This window comes from Rhinopithecus bieti, unplaced genomic scaffold (assembly GCF_001698545.2).
Source record: "Rhinopithecus bieti isolate Rb0 unplaced genomic scaffold, ASM169854v2 scaffold_63861, whole genome shotgun sequence".
Classification (NCBI taxonomy): Eukaryota; Metazoa; Chordata; class Mammalia; order Primates; family Cercopithecidae; genus Rhinopithecus; species Rhinopithecus bieti.
The window spans coordinates 512579-533113 of NW_016824162.1; the positions used below are offsets into that span (position 1 = coordinate 512579).

The 20535-nt window shown below is 44.2% G+C and overlaps 1 protein-coding gene across 2 annotated transcripts in view; it reads left to right on the plus strand.

Annotated features, from left to right (window-relative positions):
* The window catches only part of EGFR (epidermal growth factor receptor), a 192770-nt gene extending 176568 nt beyond the window's left edge, over positions 1–16202 (plus strand). For both annotated transcript variants that reach the window (XM_017862139.1, XM_017862140.1), the window contains exons 23-28: positions 4560–4706; positions 6105–6202; positions 6971–7138; positions 7505–7552; positions 8288–8396; positions 9813–16202. In XM_017862139.1, coding sequence (XP_017717628.1) covers positions 4560–4706; positions 6105–6202; positions 6971–7138; positions 7505–7552; positions 8288–8396; positions 9813–10174 — 932 coding nt within the window. In that variant the 3' untranslated portion in view covers positions 10175–16202. The remainder of the gene's footprint in view (positions 1–4559; positions 4707–6104; positions 6203–6970; positions 7139–7504; positions 7553–8287; positions 8397–9812) is intronic.
* Positions 16203–20535: the final 4333 nt, after the last annotated feature.

Consider the following 20535-nt stretch of genomic DNA (forward strand, 5'->3'; position numbering starts at 1 on the left):
TCTCCTGCTGGTCTCCCCTCTTCCCACTTGCTCCCCCTCATCTATGCTCCAGACAGTGGCCAAATATATTTTTTAACTTTTTTTTTTTTTTTTTTTTGAGACAGAGTCTTGCCCTGTCGCCCAGGCTGGAATGCAGTAGCGCAGTCTCAGCTCACTGCAACCTCCGCCTCCTGGGTTCAAGCGATTCTCCTGCCTCAGCCTCCTGAGTAGCTGGGATTCCAGGCACAGGCCACCACGCCCAGCTAATTTTTTGTATCTTTAGTAGAGAGGCCAGGCTGGTCTCGAACTCCTGACCTCATGATCTGCCTGCCTTGGCCTCCCAAAGTGCATATTTTTTAACTTTATCAGACTTTTCATTCTCTGCTCAACATCTTTCTTTTGTCCTCCAGGTATGTTCAGATAAAACCTGAGCACCTGGCCATGACTGATGGGATGCTGGGCCATCTGGCCCTGGCAACTGTCCCATCCACGAGGTCCCCCTCCCCTCACGCTCCAGGCACAGCCTGTGTGTGCCAGCGCACTGCCCACACTCCATGTACAAGTGGAAGCCCTCTCGAATTCAGTGGCTTAGTGCCTTGATGTGGTCACACCCATTCTCAAGAAGTAGGTTCCCACTGAAAACACTGTGTGTTTTCAACATCATTGAGGCTGCCACAGCAGATTATAATCACTGGCCTGGGCAGCCCACTGGAACTACCAGACCATGAGCCTGAATTTTTAGTCTAAAAATCATATCCTGTTTTCTCTACTCTCTAGTCTCTAGTCAAGGCAAATTATTCAATTTAATAAATTAGGGACCTAGTGTGTTGTACCAACAAGCTAAAGAGAGAATTCACAACACCTTCCAGTCCATTCTCCACCTAACACTGGCTACACTGACTCTCCTCCCTCTCGCCGTTTGTTCCGAAATCTAATAACCTGTCTTCCCACTAGAATTCATTATGCATGTTTAAAAACCTAGTTAAATAGTAAACTGACTGCATAGATCTGGAAATGAGACAGTCTTTCTTTTACAAATCCATATAGACTATGTGTTGGGGGCAGGGGATGACACAAGAATCTACTTTCTTGCCCCAAAACTGTTGCTTTCCTTCCATCGTTAAGCTTGCATTCTGTATATTAATTCAGGTGGCTCCATTTGGGAATGGCCTCTGTTACCCAGAGATGGGAGGGCCATGAGAACTCGGGGTTGTCTGAAAAAACACTGGTTCTAAAATTATCACTGCTTTCACTTGTTTTTAACTGTCATAGTTGTTTGATTTTGAAGGAAAAATATGACGGTTTTTATTCTATGCTTGTTATATCTTTATGTGGTTTTGTGTTTTTTAGATTTTAGTACCTGTCATTTTTTTAACTTTCATTTTAGGTTCAGGGGTACATGTGCAGGTTTGTTACATAGGTAAATCTATGTCATGGGGGTTTGTTATACAGATTACTTCATCACCCAGGGATTAAGCCTAGTACCCATTAGTTATTTTTCCTGATCCTCTCCCTCCTCCCATCCTCCACCTTCCTATAGACACCAGTGTGTGTTGTTCCCCTCTACATGTCCGTGTGTTCTCATCATTTAGCTCCCACTTATAAGTGAGAACATGCAGTATTTGATTTTCTGTTCCTGCATTAGTTTGCTAAGGATGATGGCCTCTAGCTCCATCCATGTTCTTGCAAAGTACATGATCTCATTCTGTTTTGTGGCTGCATAGTGTTCCATGGTATATATGTGCCACATTTTCTTTATCCAGTCTGTCATCAACGGGCATTTAGGTTGATTCCATGTCTTTGCTATTGCGAGTAGTGCTGCTGTGAAAATACATGCATATGTCTTTATGGTAGAATGATTTATATTCCTTTGAGTAATGGGATTGCTGGGTCAAATGGTAGTTCTGTTTTCGGCTATTTGCGAAACTGCCACTCTCTTTTCCACAATAATTGAACTAATTTACATTCCCACCAACAGTGTAAAAGCATTCCTTTTATCTCCACAACCTCACCAGCATCTGTCGGGTTTTCTTTTTTTTTTTTTTTTTTTTACTTTTCAATAATAGCCATCTGACTGGTATGAGATGGTATCTCATTGTGGTTTTGATTTTTATTTTTTTAATGCTCTGTAATGTTAAGCTCTTTTTCATATACTTGTTGGCTGCATGTATGTCTTCTTCTGAAAAGTGTCTGCTCATTTCCTTTGCCCACTTTTTAATGGGATTGTTTCATTTTTTCTTGTAAATTTGCTTAAGTTCCTTATAGATGCTGGTTATTAGATCCTTCTCAGATTTATAGTTTGCAAAAATGTTCTCCCATTCTGTTGGCTGTCTGTTCACTCTGACGATAGTTTCTTTTGCTGTGCAGAAGATCTTCAGTTTAGTTAGATCCCATTTGTCAATTTGTGCTTTTGTTGCAATTGCTTGATGTGTCTTCATCATGAAATCTTAGCCCATTCCTATATCCAGAATGGTATTACCTAGGTTGTCTTCCAGGGTTTTTATAGTTTGGGGTTTTACATTTAAGTCTTTAATCCCGTTGAGTTGATTTTTGTATATGGTGTAAGGAAGGAGTCCAGTTTCAATCTTCTTTACGGCTAGCTAGTTGTCATTTATTGAGTAGGGAGTCCTTTCCCCATTGCTTTTTTTTTTTTTTTCTGTCAACTTTGTCAATGATCACATGGTTGTAGGTGTGCAGCCTTATTTCTGGGCTCTCTATTCTGTTTCATTGGTCTGTATGTCTGTTTCTGTACTAGTACCATGCTGTTTTGGTTACTGTATCCCTGTAGTTTAAAGTCAGGTAGCCTCATGCCTCCAGCTTTGTTCTTTTTGCTTAGAATTGCCTTGGCAATTCAGGCTCTTTTTTGGTTCCATGTGAATTTTTAAATTGTATTTTCTAGTTCTGTGAAGAATCTCATTGGTAGTTTGATAGGAGTAACATTTAATCTGTAAATTACTTTGGGCAATATAGTCAGTTTAATGATATTGATTCTTTCTATCCATGAGCATGGAATGTTTTCCATTTGTTTGTGTCATCTCTGATTTCTTTAAGCAGTGTTTTGTAGTTCTTATTGTAGAGATCTTTCACCTCTCCGGTTGACTGTATTCCTAGGTATTTTATTCTTTCTGTGGCAATTGTGAATTGAATTACATTCCTGATTTGGCTCTCGGCTTGACTGTTGTTGGCATATTGGAATGCTAATGATTTTTGTACATTGATTTCGTACAGCTGAGTCTTCATTGAAGTTGTTTATCAGCTTAAGGGTTTTCGGGTCAAGACTATGGGGTTTTCTAGATATAGGATCATGTTATCTGCAATCAGGGATAGTTGTTTTCCTCTCTTCCTGTTTGGATGTCCATTATTTCTTTCTCTCACCTGATTTATCTGGCCAGGACTTCCAATAATACGTTGAATAGGAGTGTTGAGAAAGGGAATCCTTGTCTTGTGTCAGTTTTCAAGGGGAATGCTTTCAGCTTTTGCCCATTCAATATGATGTTGGCTGTGGGTTTGTCATAGATGGCTATTATGTTGAGGTTTGTTCCTTAAATACCTAGTTTATTGAGAGTTTTGAACATGTTGAATTTTATTGAGAGCCTTTTCTGCAGCTATTGAGATGATCATGTGGCTTTTGTCCTCAGCTCTGTTTATGTGGTGAATCACATTTACTGATTTGTGTATGTTGAACCAACCTTGCATCCCAGGCATGAAACTGACTTGATTATGGTGGCTTAAGCTTTTGATGTGCTGCTGGATTCAATTTGTCAGTATTTTGTTGAGGATTTTTACGTCTATGTTCATCAGAGATGTTGGCCTGAAGTTTTCTTTTTTTGTGTGGTATCTCTGCCGAGTTTTGGTATCAGGATGATGTTGGCCTCATAGAATGAGTTAAGGAGGAGTCCTTCCTCCTCAAATTTTTGGAATAGTATCAGTAGGGATGATATCTGCTTTTTTTGTACATCTTGTAGAATTTGGCTGTGAATCCATCTAGTCTTGGGCTTTATTTTGGTTGGTAGGCTATTACTGATTCAATTTTGGAGCTCATTATTGGTCTGTTCAGGGATTCAGTTTCTTCTTGAGGTTTTTATTTTTTATCAAAAGGAACATAAGCTTTTTCATTTCCAATTTTTTATGATCTAAAAATGTGCAGTTTACAGCCCTGTTCAGAATCTGCATCTTCCTCCTTCTGCAGACACAGGTCCCTCAGAGCAGATGACTGAATATGTATCCTGTCTGGAGCATAATATTTATGCTAGTAGAGTTACTGTTGTCTTTATTGTTAATTACCAAAGTTTACCACTTATCAGTCACTTACTACTTGCTGGGCATTGCGCTAATACAACAGATTTCAGTTGTATTATCTTGTTGGGTCCTCACAGCCATCCTGTGAAACAGATACTGTTCTTATCCCACTTTATAGAGAGGGGAACTGAGGCTTCCAGCACTGAAGCAAATTGCCCAAACTACAGAAATGTAGGTTTCTAAACATCAAGAAACAGTAACCAGTAATGATGACTAAAGCAAGGGATTGTGATCATTCATTCATGATCCCACTGCCTTCTCTTCTTGCTTCATCCTCTCAGGGGTGACCGTTTGGGAGTTGATGACCTTTGGATCCAAGCCATATGACGGAATCCCTGCCAGCGAGATCTCCTCCATCCTGGAGAAAGGAGAACGCCTCCCCCAGCCACCCATATGTACCATCGATGTCTACATGATCATGGTCAAGTGTGAGTGACCAGTGGGGCTGTCCACACTGCCTAGCTGAGCCTTGGTGGCTGCTCTTAGCCAAACAGCTGGGGCCTTTGCATCCCTGGAGAAATGTCATCACATTACTTAAGGCAGGCACACAAATCCAGAAACATCTGTAAATACCCCTTCAAGCATTCTTCTAAAGATACTTCTTGACTCATTGGGCAGTGTGACCTGACATTTGCCTATGTTTGCAAGCAAATAAATAAAACAAGTCTTCCACAAGCCATTACACCAAAATACTCTATTCGCTGAGTTACTCAATGAAATACCGAGTTGCCCTGTATTTTGAAGCCTGTTACCAGAGAGACTGAATGTTTTTAAATGCATTACAATGAGTAACAACATAAGGCTAATAGAGTCAACATTTCTGCTTTGACTTAAACCTTTTAAACCAGTGGATTTATGTGAAGTCTCTGCACATAAGAGTGTGTAATTTGATTGATGCTATTATTCTACCAGATTCACGAGTGCAGTGGGCTCCGGAGGTAGCATTACATACATGGGATGAGCATTTGCAAAAGAAAGTTGTATAGGGAATATGACAGAGCCAAGTTAATGTAAATATTAATGCCTTTCTGAACTCTAGACCACAGAGTTAATCTTTTTTAACTTCCTTGGTTTGAGCTGAGGAAGCTGTAATCCAGAGAAGCCACGTGATTCATCTAAGGTTACATAGCAGTCTGGCCTAAAATAGCTTGACATCCTGTGGACGGAAAATAAATGTGATCCCTCAAGAGGCATGAGGATTTCCAGGCAGTAGCCGTACCTCCAACTTGTTTAATCTGGATTTAGATTGTTGGGTAGTCACATGCAGCAGCACAGTTAACAGTGTGTCCTTCTATGGAAGTTGCCAGCGCAGCCAGCTCTCTCACTTGCATGTATGCCCACTGGGTATGTGCTGTACTGGAGACGCCAGGGGCAGGGGCCTGGTCCCAACCCCAAATTCTTTAAAGCCTATTTTGCTACGTTGCATCTGATTTCCTGCCTGAAGGAATGCTGAGAGTGGATGTTCGAGTGAGGACCTTGGTGCAGGGCACCCTGCAGTCAGGATAGTTCACAGAGAGCAACTGCACAGACCCACACTGCTCCATCCCCTCAGGCGACAACACAGGATGCTGACCCCAGGAAGAGTGGGCGTAGAAAAACTAGAGGGCATTATTGTTATTCTGATGCAAATGTACAGTGCTGGCATGGTCTTTAAACAGTAACCAGTACTAGTTGGCCAAGACAGAAAAGTCTACCACAAAGACTTGGTTCTTTCATCACTTATTTGACTGGAAGTGTTGCATCACCAATGCCTTCTTTAAGCAATGCCATCTTTATCATTTCTTCCAGTGTTGTAATTGCACTGTTTTTTCTCATTCCTTCCCCAGGCTGGATGATAGACGCAGATAGTCGCCCAAAGTTCCGTGAGTTGATTATTGAATTCTCCAAAATGGCCCGAGACCCCCAGCGCTACCTTGTTATTCAGGTACAAATCGCAATCTGTCCTTCCATTGGGAAGAGTCCCTCTAATAAGCATCTCATGTCACTGTGCTCTGTCACATGCCAACCTGGCCTCCCTGTGTCCCAGATCGCATTATTAAACCCTCCAGCGCATTAGAGCAAGCCTCAGTCAAGGCACAGGCCACATCATGAACTAAGCAGGGTCCGTGAGTGGGGCCCACCCAACTCCATCTCCCCGTCCCCGTCTGAACTCTCCTCCCATACTCATCCTCACTGTCCAGCTAGCCAAAGCTTCAGCTGGGTCTAACAGAGAAGCATGGTCTATTGGCCTTGGTGTCAGGCAGACCTGGCTTCACACCCCTGACTCTCCACTTCGTCCCATTACCCAGGCAGCTGATCCACCTATCTCCTTCCATAACATGGGAATACCAAAACCAAGCTCACAGGATTGGTCTCAAAGATTTAATAAGATATGTTGCAAAATACACTCCCTAGTACCTCACAGCAAGGTGCACACTCGATGAATGCTGCAGCTTCTTCCCTGTTTCCTCAGAAGCTATTTGCATCTCATGTAGGGGCTTTCAAGCATCAAAGGATGGTTCATGTTTTATTTTAAGGCACCCACATGCCATGAGGGGAGGCAGCTATAATTCAGAGAGCTAAGGGGGATTTCATTATAACAAAATTGGCAAACACACAGGAACCTGCTGGCAATAGAGCCCTGCTCCTATAGCCAAGAAGTGGAACAGCATCTCTATGGGCCATTCTAATAGCCTCAAAATCTCTGCACCAGGGGGATGAAAGAATGCATTTGCCAAGCCCTACAGACTCCAACTTCTACCGTGCCCTGATGGATGAAGAAGACATGGACGACGTGGTAGATGCCGACGAGTACCTCATCCCACAGCAGGGCTTCTTCAGCAGCCCCTCCACATCACGGACTCCCCTCCTGAGCTCTCTGGTATGAAACCTCTGTCTCTCTCAAGCTGTCTCTCAAATTGAACAAAATGAATTTTAGGGAAAATAACAACCATCTAGTGAAACTCACATGGAGATGAAGTCAATTTTAACCAAATGGTAAAATCAAAATAAATGAAATATGTGTATTACTTTGTTGCATTGCAACAACTTGATTGTAAGCCTTTTAGGTCCACTAGGGAACAGAATTAAATCAAAACTAAACATAGTTGCTCTAAAACTAATGATTAAAACAAAAATTAAACACCTTCATGATATACCCTCCATGAGGCACACCACCTGCATTCAGGAAAAGTGGATGAGATGCGGTACAAGCATTCCATGGGCAACTTCTCTGTTTCTTTTTCAGAGTGCAACCAGCAACAATTCCACTGTGGCTTGCATTGATAGAAATGGGGTATGTATTAACACCTTATAAGCCAGCATTTACAGCTCTGCACTACGACTCTATTATAGGTGGAAAATGCCTTAACCCAAATAATCTTAACCCAGATAATCTTGAGTTTTTTTCCTGTGTGGGTTTTTCCCTGCATGGCTGTCACGCCTCACAGTGCCATTCAAAGCGTGGCTCCTGGACCCGTAGCAGCATCACCTGGCAGCTTCTTAGAAATGCCATTTTTCAGGCCACCGCCCCAGATTGACCAAATCAGGACCTCTGGGGGTGGCGCCCAGTAGTCTTTGTTTGAGCCACCTTCCATGTGATGCTGATGCCTGTTGAAGTGTGAGGCTCTGGTCTAGACAGCACTGTGCCATGCAGAAACCACTAGCCACATGTGGCTACTTCAACTTAAATGTTAGTAAGTTAAAATGAAATGAAATATAAATTCAGTTTCTCACACATGTGAAGTGTCCAGTAGCCACATGTGGCTAGTGGCGACCGTATTGAAGAGCACAGCTCATAGCATACCTCCCTCACTGCAGAAAGTTCTGCTGGACAGCACCTAGCACAGCCCTGCTGCCTGCCCTGCAGCCTGCGGCCCAGCAGCATGGGCACCCACTAGGGTGCAGACTCTCAGGCCTGCCCGACCTACGAATGAGAACCTGCATCTCAAGGAGATTTCAGGTGATTTTTGCACACACTGAAGTTGGAGCAGCCCTGACTGGAGTAACCTTCCCTCATTTCCTCCTGCAGCTGCAAAGCTGTCCCATCAAGGAAGACAGCTTCTTACAGCGATACAGCTCAGACCCCACAGGCGCCTTGACTGAGGACAGCATAGACGACACCTTCCTCCCAGTGCCTGGTGAGTGGCTTGTCTGGAAACATTCCTGCTCCTCAGCCTCCTCGACCCACTCAGCAGCAGCCAGTCTCCACTACCCAGTGTCCAAGCCAGGTGCTCCCTCCAGCATCTCCAGAGGGGGAAACAGTGGCAGATTTGCAGACACAGTGAAGGGCGTAAGGAGCAGATAAACACATGATGGAGCCTGCACAAGCTCTTTGTTGTGTCTGGGTTGTTTGCTGTACCTCTGTTTTAAGAATGAATCTGCAAAATTTCCAGCTTATGAAACAAACCACAGACATACATGTGTGTGTGAGTGTGTGCATGATATGTGTACATCTGTGTGTGTGTATGTGTGTGTGTGACAGATTTGATCCCTGTTCTCTCTGCTGGCTCTATTCTTGACCTGTGAAACATATATTTAACTAATTAAATATTAGTTAATATTAATAAATTTTAAACTTTATCCAGACACTCACAACCTGCTAACACACACACATATATACACACACATACACACACATATACACACACCACAAACATAGACCACACACACCGTACACAGACACATGCACATGCACACACATACACACACATACACCACACACACACACCACACACACACATGTATACACACACCACACATACACCACACACACCACAAAAACCTCACACACATACACACACATATACACACCACACACACCACACATACACATGTATACACACACATATATACACACACACACCACACATACACACCACACACACACCACACATACATACACATATACACACCACACATACATCACAAAAACCCCACACACATACAAACATATACACACCACACATACACCACACATACACACATGTACATATACCCACACCACAGACACACATGTATACACACCACATACACATATGTACACACACATACACACCCACACCCCACACACAGCACACTTACATACACACATAGACACACACCACACACACCATACATACACATGTACACACACACCACATATACACACACATACACACCACACATGCACACACCACACACGTACATATACTACACACACATACACCACACGCACAGCACGCATACACACATATACACACACCAGACACACATACCACATACACACCCCACATACATGTACACATGCATGCACATACACACACACACACACTCTCCTCAAGGCAGGCTATCCTCTGAGAACTTTAAATTTACAAAAGACACACGTGTCCATTACTTTGAGAAGTGCAGGAAAGAACCCACTTTCTTTTGCAGCAACAGCAAGAGGGCCCTCCCAAGGCTCCTGCTCCCTGTCATAATCTCCTTGTTGAAGACATTCACAGGGTTCAGAACCCGGGGATCTTGCATGGGATGGTGTTTTGCTGATTACTTCACCTCTGATTTCTTTCCACTTTCAGAATACATAAACCAGTCTGTTCCCAAAAGGCCTGCTGGCTCTGTGCAGAATCCTGTCTATCACAATCAGCCTCTGAACCCTGCGCCCAGCAGAGACCCACACTACCAGGACCCCCACAGCACCGCAGTGGGCAACCCCGAGTATCTCAACACTGTCCAGCCCACCTGTGTCAACAGCACATTCGACAGCCCTGCTCATTGGGCCCAGAAAGGCAGCCACCAAATTAGCCTGGACAACCCTGACTACCAGCAGGACTTCTTTCCCAAGGAAGCCAAGCCAAATGGCATCTTTAAGGGCTCCACAGCTGAAAATGCAGAATACCTAAGGGTCGCACCACAAAGCAGTGAATTTATTGGAGCATGACCACGGAGGACAGTATGAGCCCTAAAAATCCAGACTCTTTCAATACCCAGGACCAAGCCACAGCGGGTCCTCCATCCCAACAGCCAAGCCCGCATTAGCTCTTAGACCCACAGACTGGTTTCGCAACGTTTACACCGATCAGCCAGGAAGTGCTTCCACCTCTGGCGCATTTTGGGAAGTTGCAGGTGCATTCCTTTGTCTTCAAACTGTGAAGCATTTACAGAAACGCATCCAGCAAGAATATTGTCCCTTTGAGCAGAAGTTTATCCTTCAAGGAGGTATATTTGGGAAAAAAAAAAAAAGTATATGTCAGGATTTTATTGATTGGGGATCTTGGAGTTTTCATTGTCACTATTCATTTTACTTCAATGGGCTCTTCCAACAAGGAAGAAGCCTGCTGGTAGCACTTGCCACTCTGAGTTCATCCAGGCCCAACTGTGAGCAAGGAGCACAGGCCACAAGTCTTCCAGTGGACGCTTGATTCCAGTGGTTGTGCTTCAAGGCTTCCACTGCAAAACACAAAAGATCCAAGAAGCCCTTCATGGCCCCAGCAGGCCGGATCGGTACTGTATCAAGTCATGGCAGGTACAATAGGATAAGCCACTCTGTCCCTTCCTGGGCAAAAAAGAAATGGAGGGGATAGAATTCTTCCTTAGACTTACTTTTGTAAAAATATCCCCACGGTACTTACTCCCCACTGGTTGACTAGTGGTTTCCAGTTGTGAGCATTAGACTGACTTGTTTGTCTTCCATTCCATTGTTTTGAAACTCAGTATGCTGCCCCTGTCTTGCTGTCATGAAATCAGCAAGAGAGGATGACACATCAAATAACAACTCGGATTCCAGCCCACATTGGATTCATCGGCATTCAGACCAATAGCCTACAGCTGAGAATGTGGAATACCTAAGGATAACACCGCTTTTGTTCTAACAAAAACGTATCTCCTAATTTGAGGCTCAGATGAAATGCATCAGGTCCTTTGGGGTATAGAGCAGGAGACCACAAAAATGAAGCTGCTCTGAAATCTCCTTTAGCCATCACCCCAACGCCCCACAATTAGTTTGGGTTACTCATGGAAGATAATTTTCTCCTTTTACTTCACTTTAAAAGCTATTTACTCAAAGAGTATATGTTCCCTCCAGGTCAGCTGCCCCAGACCCCATCCTTACCCTTTTCAAACAAAAGTGTCTCCTCCCTGAGTCAGCTATTCAAGCACTTACAGCTCTGGCCACAACGGGACATTTTACAGGTGCGAATGAGAGTGGCATTATGAGTAATGTGGAATTCAGGTAGTAAATATGAAACTAGGGTTTGAAATTGATAATGCTTTCACAACATTTGCAGATGTTTTAGAAGAAAAAAAGTTCCTTGCTAAAATAATTTCTCTACAATTGGAAGATTCAGCTAGTTAGGATCCCACCTTTTTTCTTAATCTGTGTGTGCCCTGTAACCTGACTGGTTAACAGCAGCCCTTTGTAAACAGTGTTTTAAACTCCCCTAGTCAATATCCACCCCATCCAATTTATCAAGGAAGAAATGGTTCAGAAAATATTTTCAGCCTACAGTTATGTTCAGTCACACACACATACAAAATGTTCCTTTTGCTTTTAAAGTATTTTTTGACTCCCAGATCAGTCAGGGCCCCTACAGCTTTGTTAAGAAAGTATGTGATTTTCGTCTCAATGAAAATAAAATTATATTCATTTCCACTCTATTATGCTCTCAAATACCCCTAAGCACCTATACTAACCTGGTATGGGTATGAAAGATACAAAGATAAATAAAACATAGTCCCTGATTCTGAGAAATTCACAATTTAGCAAAGGAAATGGACTCAAAGATGCTAACCTTAAAACAACCTGACAAATGCTAGACAGGACCCATCAGCCAGGCACTGTGAGAGCACAGAACAGGAAGGTTGGGTCCTGCCTGAGGAGACCTGGAAGGTTCATTAGGGAGGCCTCACAGGAGGATGACCAGGTCTCAGCCACAGGGGAGGTGGAAAGTGCAGGTGCAGCAGGGGCACCCTGATCAAGGAAACAGCTGCCAGACGCCTTCACTGCTGAAGTCCGCATAAGGCTGAGGTCAGTCGCCCTAGCAACCTGCTCCCTCTAAGGCAGGGGATGAGCTTGGCTCATCCCACAAGAGCCCTAAAAGTTGCATCCCCCACAGGGATTTTGAGCTATCATCTCTGCACATGCTTAGTGAGAAGACTACGCAACATTTCTAAGACTCTGAGATTTTTTATCATCGGTAAACCACTTCCATTATTCATTCACCTCAGGACAAACAGAAATATTTCAGTCAGAACTGGGAAACAGAAGGACTCACATTCTGCTGTCACTTATGTGTCAAGAAGCAGATGATTGATGAGGCAGGTCAGTTGTAAGTGAGTCACATTGTAGCATTAAATTCTAGTATTTTTGTAGTTTGAAACACTAACATAATAAAAGAGCAACAGCTATTCTAGCTTTCTTCTTCATATTTTAATTTTCCACCATAAAGTTTAGTTGCTAAATGTATTAATTTTAAGATTGTACTTCCCAAAATAGTTCTCACTTCATCTGTCCAGGGAGGCACAGTTCTGTCTGGTAGAAGCCGCAAAGCCATTGGCCTCTCCATGGATCTGGCGACCATGGTGGGCAGGTCGGGAGAGGAGCTGCCCAAAGTCCCATGATTTTCACCTAACAGCCCTGTTCGTCAGTTCTCAAAGCTTGGACTCCATCCCTGAAGGTCTTCCTGATTGATAGCCCGGCCTTAATACCCTACAGGAAGCCTGTCGGCTGTTTCTTCCTCAGATTCCTGGAAGACCTTACCCCGTGACCCCCGCTTCAGATGTGGCCTTTGGAAACAGAGGTCAAAGGAAAGTAAGGAGCTGAGAGCTCACATTCACAGGTGCCGCCAGCCTTTCGCATCTTCTTGCATCATCTCTAAGGAGCTGCTCTAATTGCTCCATGCCTGTCACCCCATGAGGGATCAAAGAAGGGATGAGTCTTCTAAACTCTATATTCGCTGTGAGTCCAGGTTGTAAGGGGGAGCATTGTGGACGCATCCTATTGCACTCCAGCTGATGACAACAAAGCTTAGGTGTTTGCTGAAAGTTCTTGATGTTGTGACTTACCACCTCCGTCTCACAACTGCAGACATAAGGGGACTGTGGATTGCTTAGCAGGAAAGGCACTGGTTCTCAAGGGTGACTGCCCTTGGGAATCTCCTGGTCCCAACCAGAAAGATTGTGACTTGATTTTCTCAGGTGCAGCCCAGCCGTAGGGCCTTTTCAGAGCACCCCCTGGTTATTGCAACATTCATCAAAGTTTCCAGAACCTCTAGCCTAAAGGAAGGGCCTGGTGGGGGTCTGCTTGGCACTCGCTGGGGGGCCACCCACCGAGTGCCACTCTCACTAGGCCTCTGGTTGCACTTGCGTAGGATGAGGCTGGTTAGTGACTGGAACTCAGCACCTCCCCTCAGGCAGAAGAGAATCACCTGTGGAGCTTCAAATGAAGGGGCTTGGGGTCTCTGCAGACCAATTCAACCCAAATCTCAGGGGGCTCTTTCATGATTCTAATGGGCAACCAGGGTTGAAACCCTTATTTCTAGGGTCTTCAGTTGTACAGGACTGTGGGTCTGTACCAGGGCCCCCAGTCAGAGTAGAATAAAAGGCTGGGTAAGGTAGAGATTCCCATGTACAGTGGAGAGAACAATTTGCAGTCACTGATAAGCCTGAGACTTGGCTGCTAGTGGTCATTCCAAAAGCCTCCAATTCATCATCGTCACCAGCAGTTCAGCTGGAAAGGGGCAAATACCCCCACTGGAGCCTTGAAAAAGCCATGGGAACCCTCCACATTCTCTAAGTAAGTTATAGAAACCAGTCCCTTCCCTCCTTTGTGAATGAGCTGCTATTCCGCGTAGGCAACACCTATTGAAATTGCCCTCAACGTCTACTCTGCATTTCTTTCTTGTGATAAGCACACACTTTTATTGCAATATAATGATCTGCTCACATTTCCTTGTCTAGGGGCTGTAAAACCTTACAGAACAGAAAACCTTGCCTCTCTCACCAGCCACGCCTGCCATACCAGGGGTACAGCTTTGTACTATTAAAGACACAGACAGGATTTTTAAATGTAAATCTATTTTTGTAACTTTTTTGTGGGATATCATCCTCTTTATGTAGCACTGAACTTTGTACAATATATTTTAGAAACTCATTTTCTACTAAAGGAAACACAGTTTACTTTAGAGACCAATAAAATCAAAATTTGAAACGGAAATCTTTGTTTAAAAGGGTTAAGTTGAGGCAAGAGGAAAGCCCTTTCTCTCTTACAAAAAGGCACAACCTCATTGGGGAGCTAAGCTAGGTCATTGTCATGGTGAAGAAGAGAAGCATCATTTTTATATTTAGAAAATTTTAAAAGATGATGGAAGGCATATTTAGCTTGGTCTGAGGCAGGTTCTGTTGAGTCTGTTGGGGCAATGTTAATGGAAAGGGCTCACTGTCTGTTGTTACAACTAGAAAAATCCAGCTGCATGCCATACCCTCATCATCTGCCAGTGTGACCCAGTACATGTAAGAAAAGCAATAACATAGCATTTTGTTGGTTTATATATATACTGTGACTTCAATGCAAATTATTTTATTTTTATATTTAAAATTGATATGCATCTATCAGTATAAACTAGTCATATCTGGAGAGCCCTAATAATGTTCAGCACACTTTGGTTCGTTCACCAACAGTCTTACCGAGGCTGAGCCCAGCCACCCTAAAGAAGTTATTTAGCCCTGGCTGCAGTGACATCACCTGAGGAGCTTTTAAAAAGCTTGAAGCCCAGCTACACCTCAGACCAATTAAAGGCAAGTCTCTGGGGCTGAAACCCAAGCGTTTGTAGTTTTTAAAGCTCCTGAGGTCATTCCAGTGTGCAGCCAAAGTTGAGAACTACCGGCCTAGGGATTAGCCACAAGGACTTGGACTTGGAGGCAAATTCTGCAGGAGTATGTGATCCTCAGGACTAGAGAATTGAGACACAAAGACCTCCGCATCTGTCGCTGAGAGTCAAGAACCTAAACAGAGTTTCCATGAAGGTTCTCCAAGCACTAGAAGGGAGAGTGTCTAAACAATGGTTGAAAAGCAAAGGAAATATAAAACAGACACCTCTTTTCCATTTCCTAAGCTTGCTCTCTTTATTAAGGGTGGACTAGAAATAAAATATAATATTCCTGATACTTATGCAGCTAACATTGTTGCTCTCCCCAAAGCAACCAAGTAGGCTTTATTTCCCACAGTGAAAGAAAACATTGACCTATCAGTTACATTACAAAAGGCAGATTTCAAGAGGATTAGTAAGTGGTTGGATGGCTTTTATAAAAACAAGAATTCAAGAAGAGGATTCATGCTTTAAGAAACATTTGTTATACATTCTTCACAAATTATACCTGGGATGAAAACTGTAGCAGACAGTGTGTTTTCCTTCCATGTCTCTCTGCACTACCCACAGTGTGTCCTCTGACGCTGCAAGTCTATCCTATCTGAATTCCCAGCAGAAGCACTAAGAAGCTCCACCCTATCACCTAGCAGATAAAACTATGGGGAAAACTTAAATTCGTGCATACATTTCTGGATGCATTTACTTATCTTTTTAAAAAAAGGAATCCTATGACCTGATTTCGCCACAAAAATAATCTTGCTGTACAATACAATCTCTTGGAAATTAAGAGATCCTGTGGATTTGATGACTGGTGTTAGAGGTGACAGTGTAACCGACTAACAACAGACAGCAATAACTTCGTTTCAGAAATGTTCAAGCAATAGCTTCGTAGCTTCGACATATGGTACGTTTTAACCTTGAAAGTTTTGCAATGATGAAAGCAGTATTTGTACAAATGAAAAGCAGAATTCTCTTTTATATGGTTTATACTGTTGATCAGAAATGTTGATTGTGCATTGAGTATTAAAAAATTAGATGTATATTATTCACTGTTCTTTACTCATGAGTACTTTATAATAATAATAATGTATTCTTTGTTAACAAAGCCGTTTTGGTACTAGTTATTAATCATATCTAACCAACTGTAGATGTTCTTTCCTGATAACTTTTTAAAAAATTAATAAACTATTTTTAGAGCAGTTTTAGGTTCACAGCAAAACTGAGCAGAAAGTACAGAGAGCCCCCCTTTCCCTATCAGCCTCTCCCACCATCACCATCACACTCCAGGAACCAGATAACTTTTTAATGGAAAAAAATCCAGGCCAGCTCAGAGGCTTCCTCCTGTGGCTGGGCCAGCCCCTCGGGCTCTCAGGTACATTGCAACTCAAGCTCGTCACATGCCAGGGCCTTCCAGTGCCCCTGAGACCCCTCATTCCCAAGATCCCTTCGTAGTTTTTCTCCTTCACAGAGCCAAGAGGGAATTCCCTGAGGGAACAGATTTTTCTATGGCAAGCCCAGGTTTTGTTTCTTCAAAGCACCAAAATAAGTAGAAGTTTACCCTGATTCTGCAAAAAATCAGAGGAATTAAGTGGGTCTCAGCATGGGCATGGGGCCTCCCACTCAGCTGCCCCACACACTCCCCGCCAACCTCCCTTACGTGTGGGCGGTCCCACCCTCCACCCAGAACTTTCATGGCAGGAGCTCTCCTCTCACTGCCATGTTTAATGTAATGAAGCCACTACCCGCACATCGGGAATAGCCATGGTGTGGCAGGGGAGGGTTCTAGGGAGATCGAGCTCAGACTGCAGTCAGGCTTCCTTAACACAGGAGCATGTTCTGAGAAACACATCATTAGGAGATGTCATCACTGTGCGAGTGTTACAGAGTATACGTCACACACCTAGATGGCACAGCCCAGCACACGCCTAAGTTATATGGTGTAGTCTGTTATTCCTAGGCTAATGATCTGTACAGCCTGGGACTATACTGAATTCTGCAGGCAACTGCAGTACAATGGTAAGGATCTGTATATATAAAACATAGCTAAATATTAAAAAGATACAGTGAAAACATGGTATTATCATCTTATGGGAAAACTCAGGTTATGTGTCTAAATGCTTAAACAGATAAACGAGTATGGAAAGTTTTCTCAGTTCTAGCTGTAAAAGTAGAGTTAGGGGATTTGAACTCAACACCTGAGAAAAAGCAAACCTGTTGATGAAGCAGAGGATGCCACCGAAGAGGAGAGAACAGCTTCCCAAAACCCAGCATCAAGGGCCAAGCAGCCAGGAGGCCAGGTGGGGATGCGCAGGGCAAGGAGGGCAGGCAGGGTGCCTCCCATGGGCATCGGAGAGTGGACCAGCACCAGACGCAGCTCGCCTGGCCTGATGGGATGGCCCTGGGGCTCCTGGTGGCTCTGACTTTCGTAAAGCCTCTCCCTCCAGCACCTTTCCCTCCACCAGCCGGTGGCTGCACAGTGCCCTGACTTATTTCTTTCACACAGAAGTAAGGGCAGGAAGCAGGCTATGCCAGCTCACACCACCCCTAATGCTCGCAGTGCTGACTCTGTTTCCAGGAAGATCGCAGCTTTGCTTTTGTGCTGTTCCTGGTGAATGCCATCCGTTGCCTATGCACAAACATGGGGCTGAGAGTAAACCACATTTCCATGTGGAAGCAGGACTTCAGAATAGCCAGGTCCAGGAAGAATGAGAAAATCTGGAGCTTCCCAGCATTCTGCTCAAGGCCCAGCATCCCATGTGGGAACCCACCGGCCTCTGGGCCTCGCCTCCACCCACTCCTCTGTCAGCTCCTGAGCCTCCACACCCTGGCTGCCTGGGAACACCTCAGGCACATGCAGGTTTGTTATAATCAAAGCCTTCAATTAGGGGGGTTAGTCCATATAGAGAAAGGCCGGATTCCTCAGATGAGGCAAGTGTGGGGAGTACTGTGGGGTGCTGTCTTTCTGAGCCTGAAATGTTCCCCTAAGTGGAGGCCATGGCTGGCCATCCCGCTGAACAGCCTTCACCTCAGGGCAGACCCAGTGGCACTACTGTCTTGTCGCTGACCATCACGATTCCAGCTGAAGCTGGGTGCAGATGGGGTTTCAGCTGGAAGAGGTTTTCCCTTTGGGCCAATAATCCTATAAAAGTCATCATACCTGTGTGGGGAGAGGGGCAATTTCTCTAGAATGGAGAGTCCAATGCGCAGGAGGGAGCTGCTCTTCCTATCAGGCCGTGGGTGCACCTCTCATAGGGCTCAGGCCCCAGCCAAGAAGCAGCAAGATCACATTTGGTATTTGCCCTGGTCTCAAAAACAATAAACAAAGCATGATAGGGAGCCCATGGGCAGATGTCTGCAAATTATAAATGTGTGCCCTGAAGCACCCTCACCCTTCTGTGCTCATCACCTCTGAGCCCCAGGGACATGCACCCTGGGGAGGCCAGTCCTGCCCTCACTGCCTTCTGTGGCCTCTGCCTTCCATTTGTCTCCCTACCTGGACACAGGGCTAGAAAACCTGGAGACTGGGTTCTGAAAGAAACAGAAAGCTCTTTTTTATCCTGCTCCTGAGAGTCAACCCGTCTGAGCTCAAGCAAACGGCATTCCCGGTCCTCAGCTCCTTGCCCCCATGTAGATCTGAAGTGAGCCTGCACTGCCCATCCCTCGGTTCTCACCTGTCACTTAATCCTGCCCCACAGTGGGCCACCCCTGGGCTACAACTTGAGCTTCTAGGTGTGCACACTGAAAGCTCTGAACAGGCTCACAGCCCAGGGCCACTCGGCAAGGACTCCCCACATTCCCAGCACCTGAGCATGACCCAGAAGAGAGAGGGGCAGTCCCCAGATTGGCAGCTTTGTGTCCTTTCTGCCCACCCCCAGGGAAAGGGTGTAGCCCATAGATGGGGAAGGGGGGCTGGGGAAGCCAGGGGCTCTGCAATCCGGGGTCAGCATCACTTAGGACTGAAGGCAGCAATGCCCAGGCAAATGGCACCTGAAGACCCAACAGGAAGCTGAAGGCCCAAAGCCTTCAGGTGCCTAAAAACCCATTCACTTTTCTAAACTGCATAGTCCCTTATTTGAACCAGTAATGCCCTTAAAACCTCCAGTGCAGCTCTATCTCAGAGGGAGTGGAGGTGAGAGCTGGGAGAGCCATCCCTCTCTCACTCCAGATGGCTTGGGGCCACCCCTTACTGACTATTTTCATTCTAAAGAGGTTGCTCCTGTCACCCTTTCAGCTTCTCCATACCCCTCTCCTTCCATCTTTCTCCCTTGTATAATCTAACCTTTCCTGAACCCAAGCAGAAATGCAGTGACAAACCTGCCCTCTGCATTTGCACTTTGCCTGCGCTGACTGGCTTCCCAAGGACAAGTCTAAGGGAACACTGGCCAGTGCCGCACACAGACTTTAGGGGTCAGGGACAAAGAGACGTGATATGTGGAGGGGACAGCGTTTCTCCTGCAGATCAATGACACAGAAGACGCTGGAAGGGCAAGCCTCATTGCTGAAACATTTACCGGGTCCAAATGGTTTCGGAGCATACTTGCAAACTTTCAAAGAACAGCTAATTTTTGTATTAAAGTGTTTCAGAACACAAAAAGATAGGAAGCTTCTCAGTTTATTCTACAAGGTCTGAATAGTACTAAAATCAGAGAGACACTACAAAAAGAAAACTATAGCTTTATTTATGAATGTAGATGTAGAAATCCTAAATGAAATGTAGGAAATGGAATTATTTATTCTAGGAATTAAAAGATAGTTCATTTTGTTTATACACATGAGGAAAATAATCGGTGAAATGTTAATATTAACACATGCTCAGAAGGCATCAATAACACCCAATCACATTGCTGTTAAAATCTCTTAGTCACTTGGGAATAGAGGACAACCTGTTTAATTGGATTAAAGTATCTGTCAAAAATTAATAAGAAACATCAAACATAAGAGTGAAATACCAAGAGTCTATCTAGCACCTTAAATCAGAACAAGACAATGATAACTATTATCACCTCTGTTATTCAACACTCTTCAGAAACCCAGTGTTTTGGGGGACAAGAGAAGACATATTACTTAAACATGATGTATTTGCATCATTAGAATATAGTCAGAAAACCAAATCTAGCCAGCAGCCTATTTCTATAAGGTTTTATTGGAACACAGCCATGCCTTTTTATTTATGTCCGTTATGACTGCTTTTATACTACAGTGGCAAGTTGGGTAGTTCCAACAGAGATCCTTTGACCTACAAAACCAAAAATATTCCGTCTGACCCTTTACAACAGAAGTTTGCCTCTCCCAAAATAATTAGCTGAAAACAAAATTAAACAAGAAAATCAGTAGGGTGAGCACATAGAAATGAAATCAGTAGTTTTTCTACATACCATCCATCATTAATTAGACAACATAATGGAAAAGAATTCCATTTAAAATAGGAAATAAAACA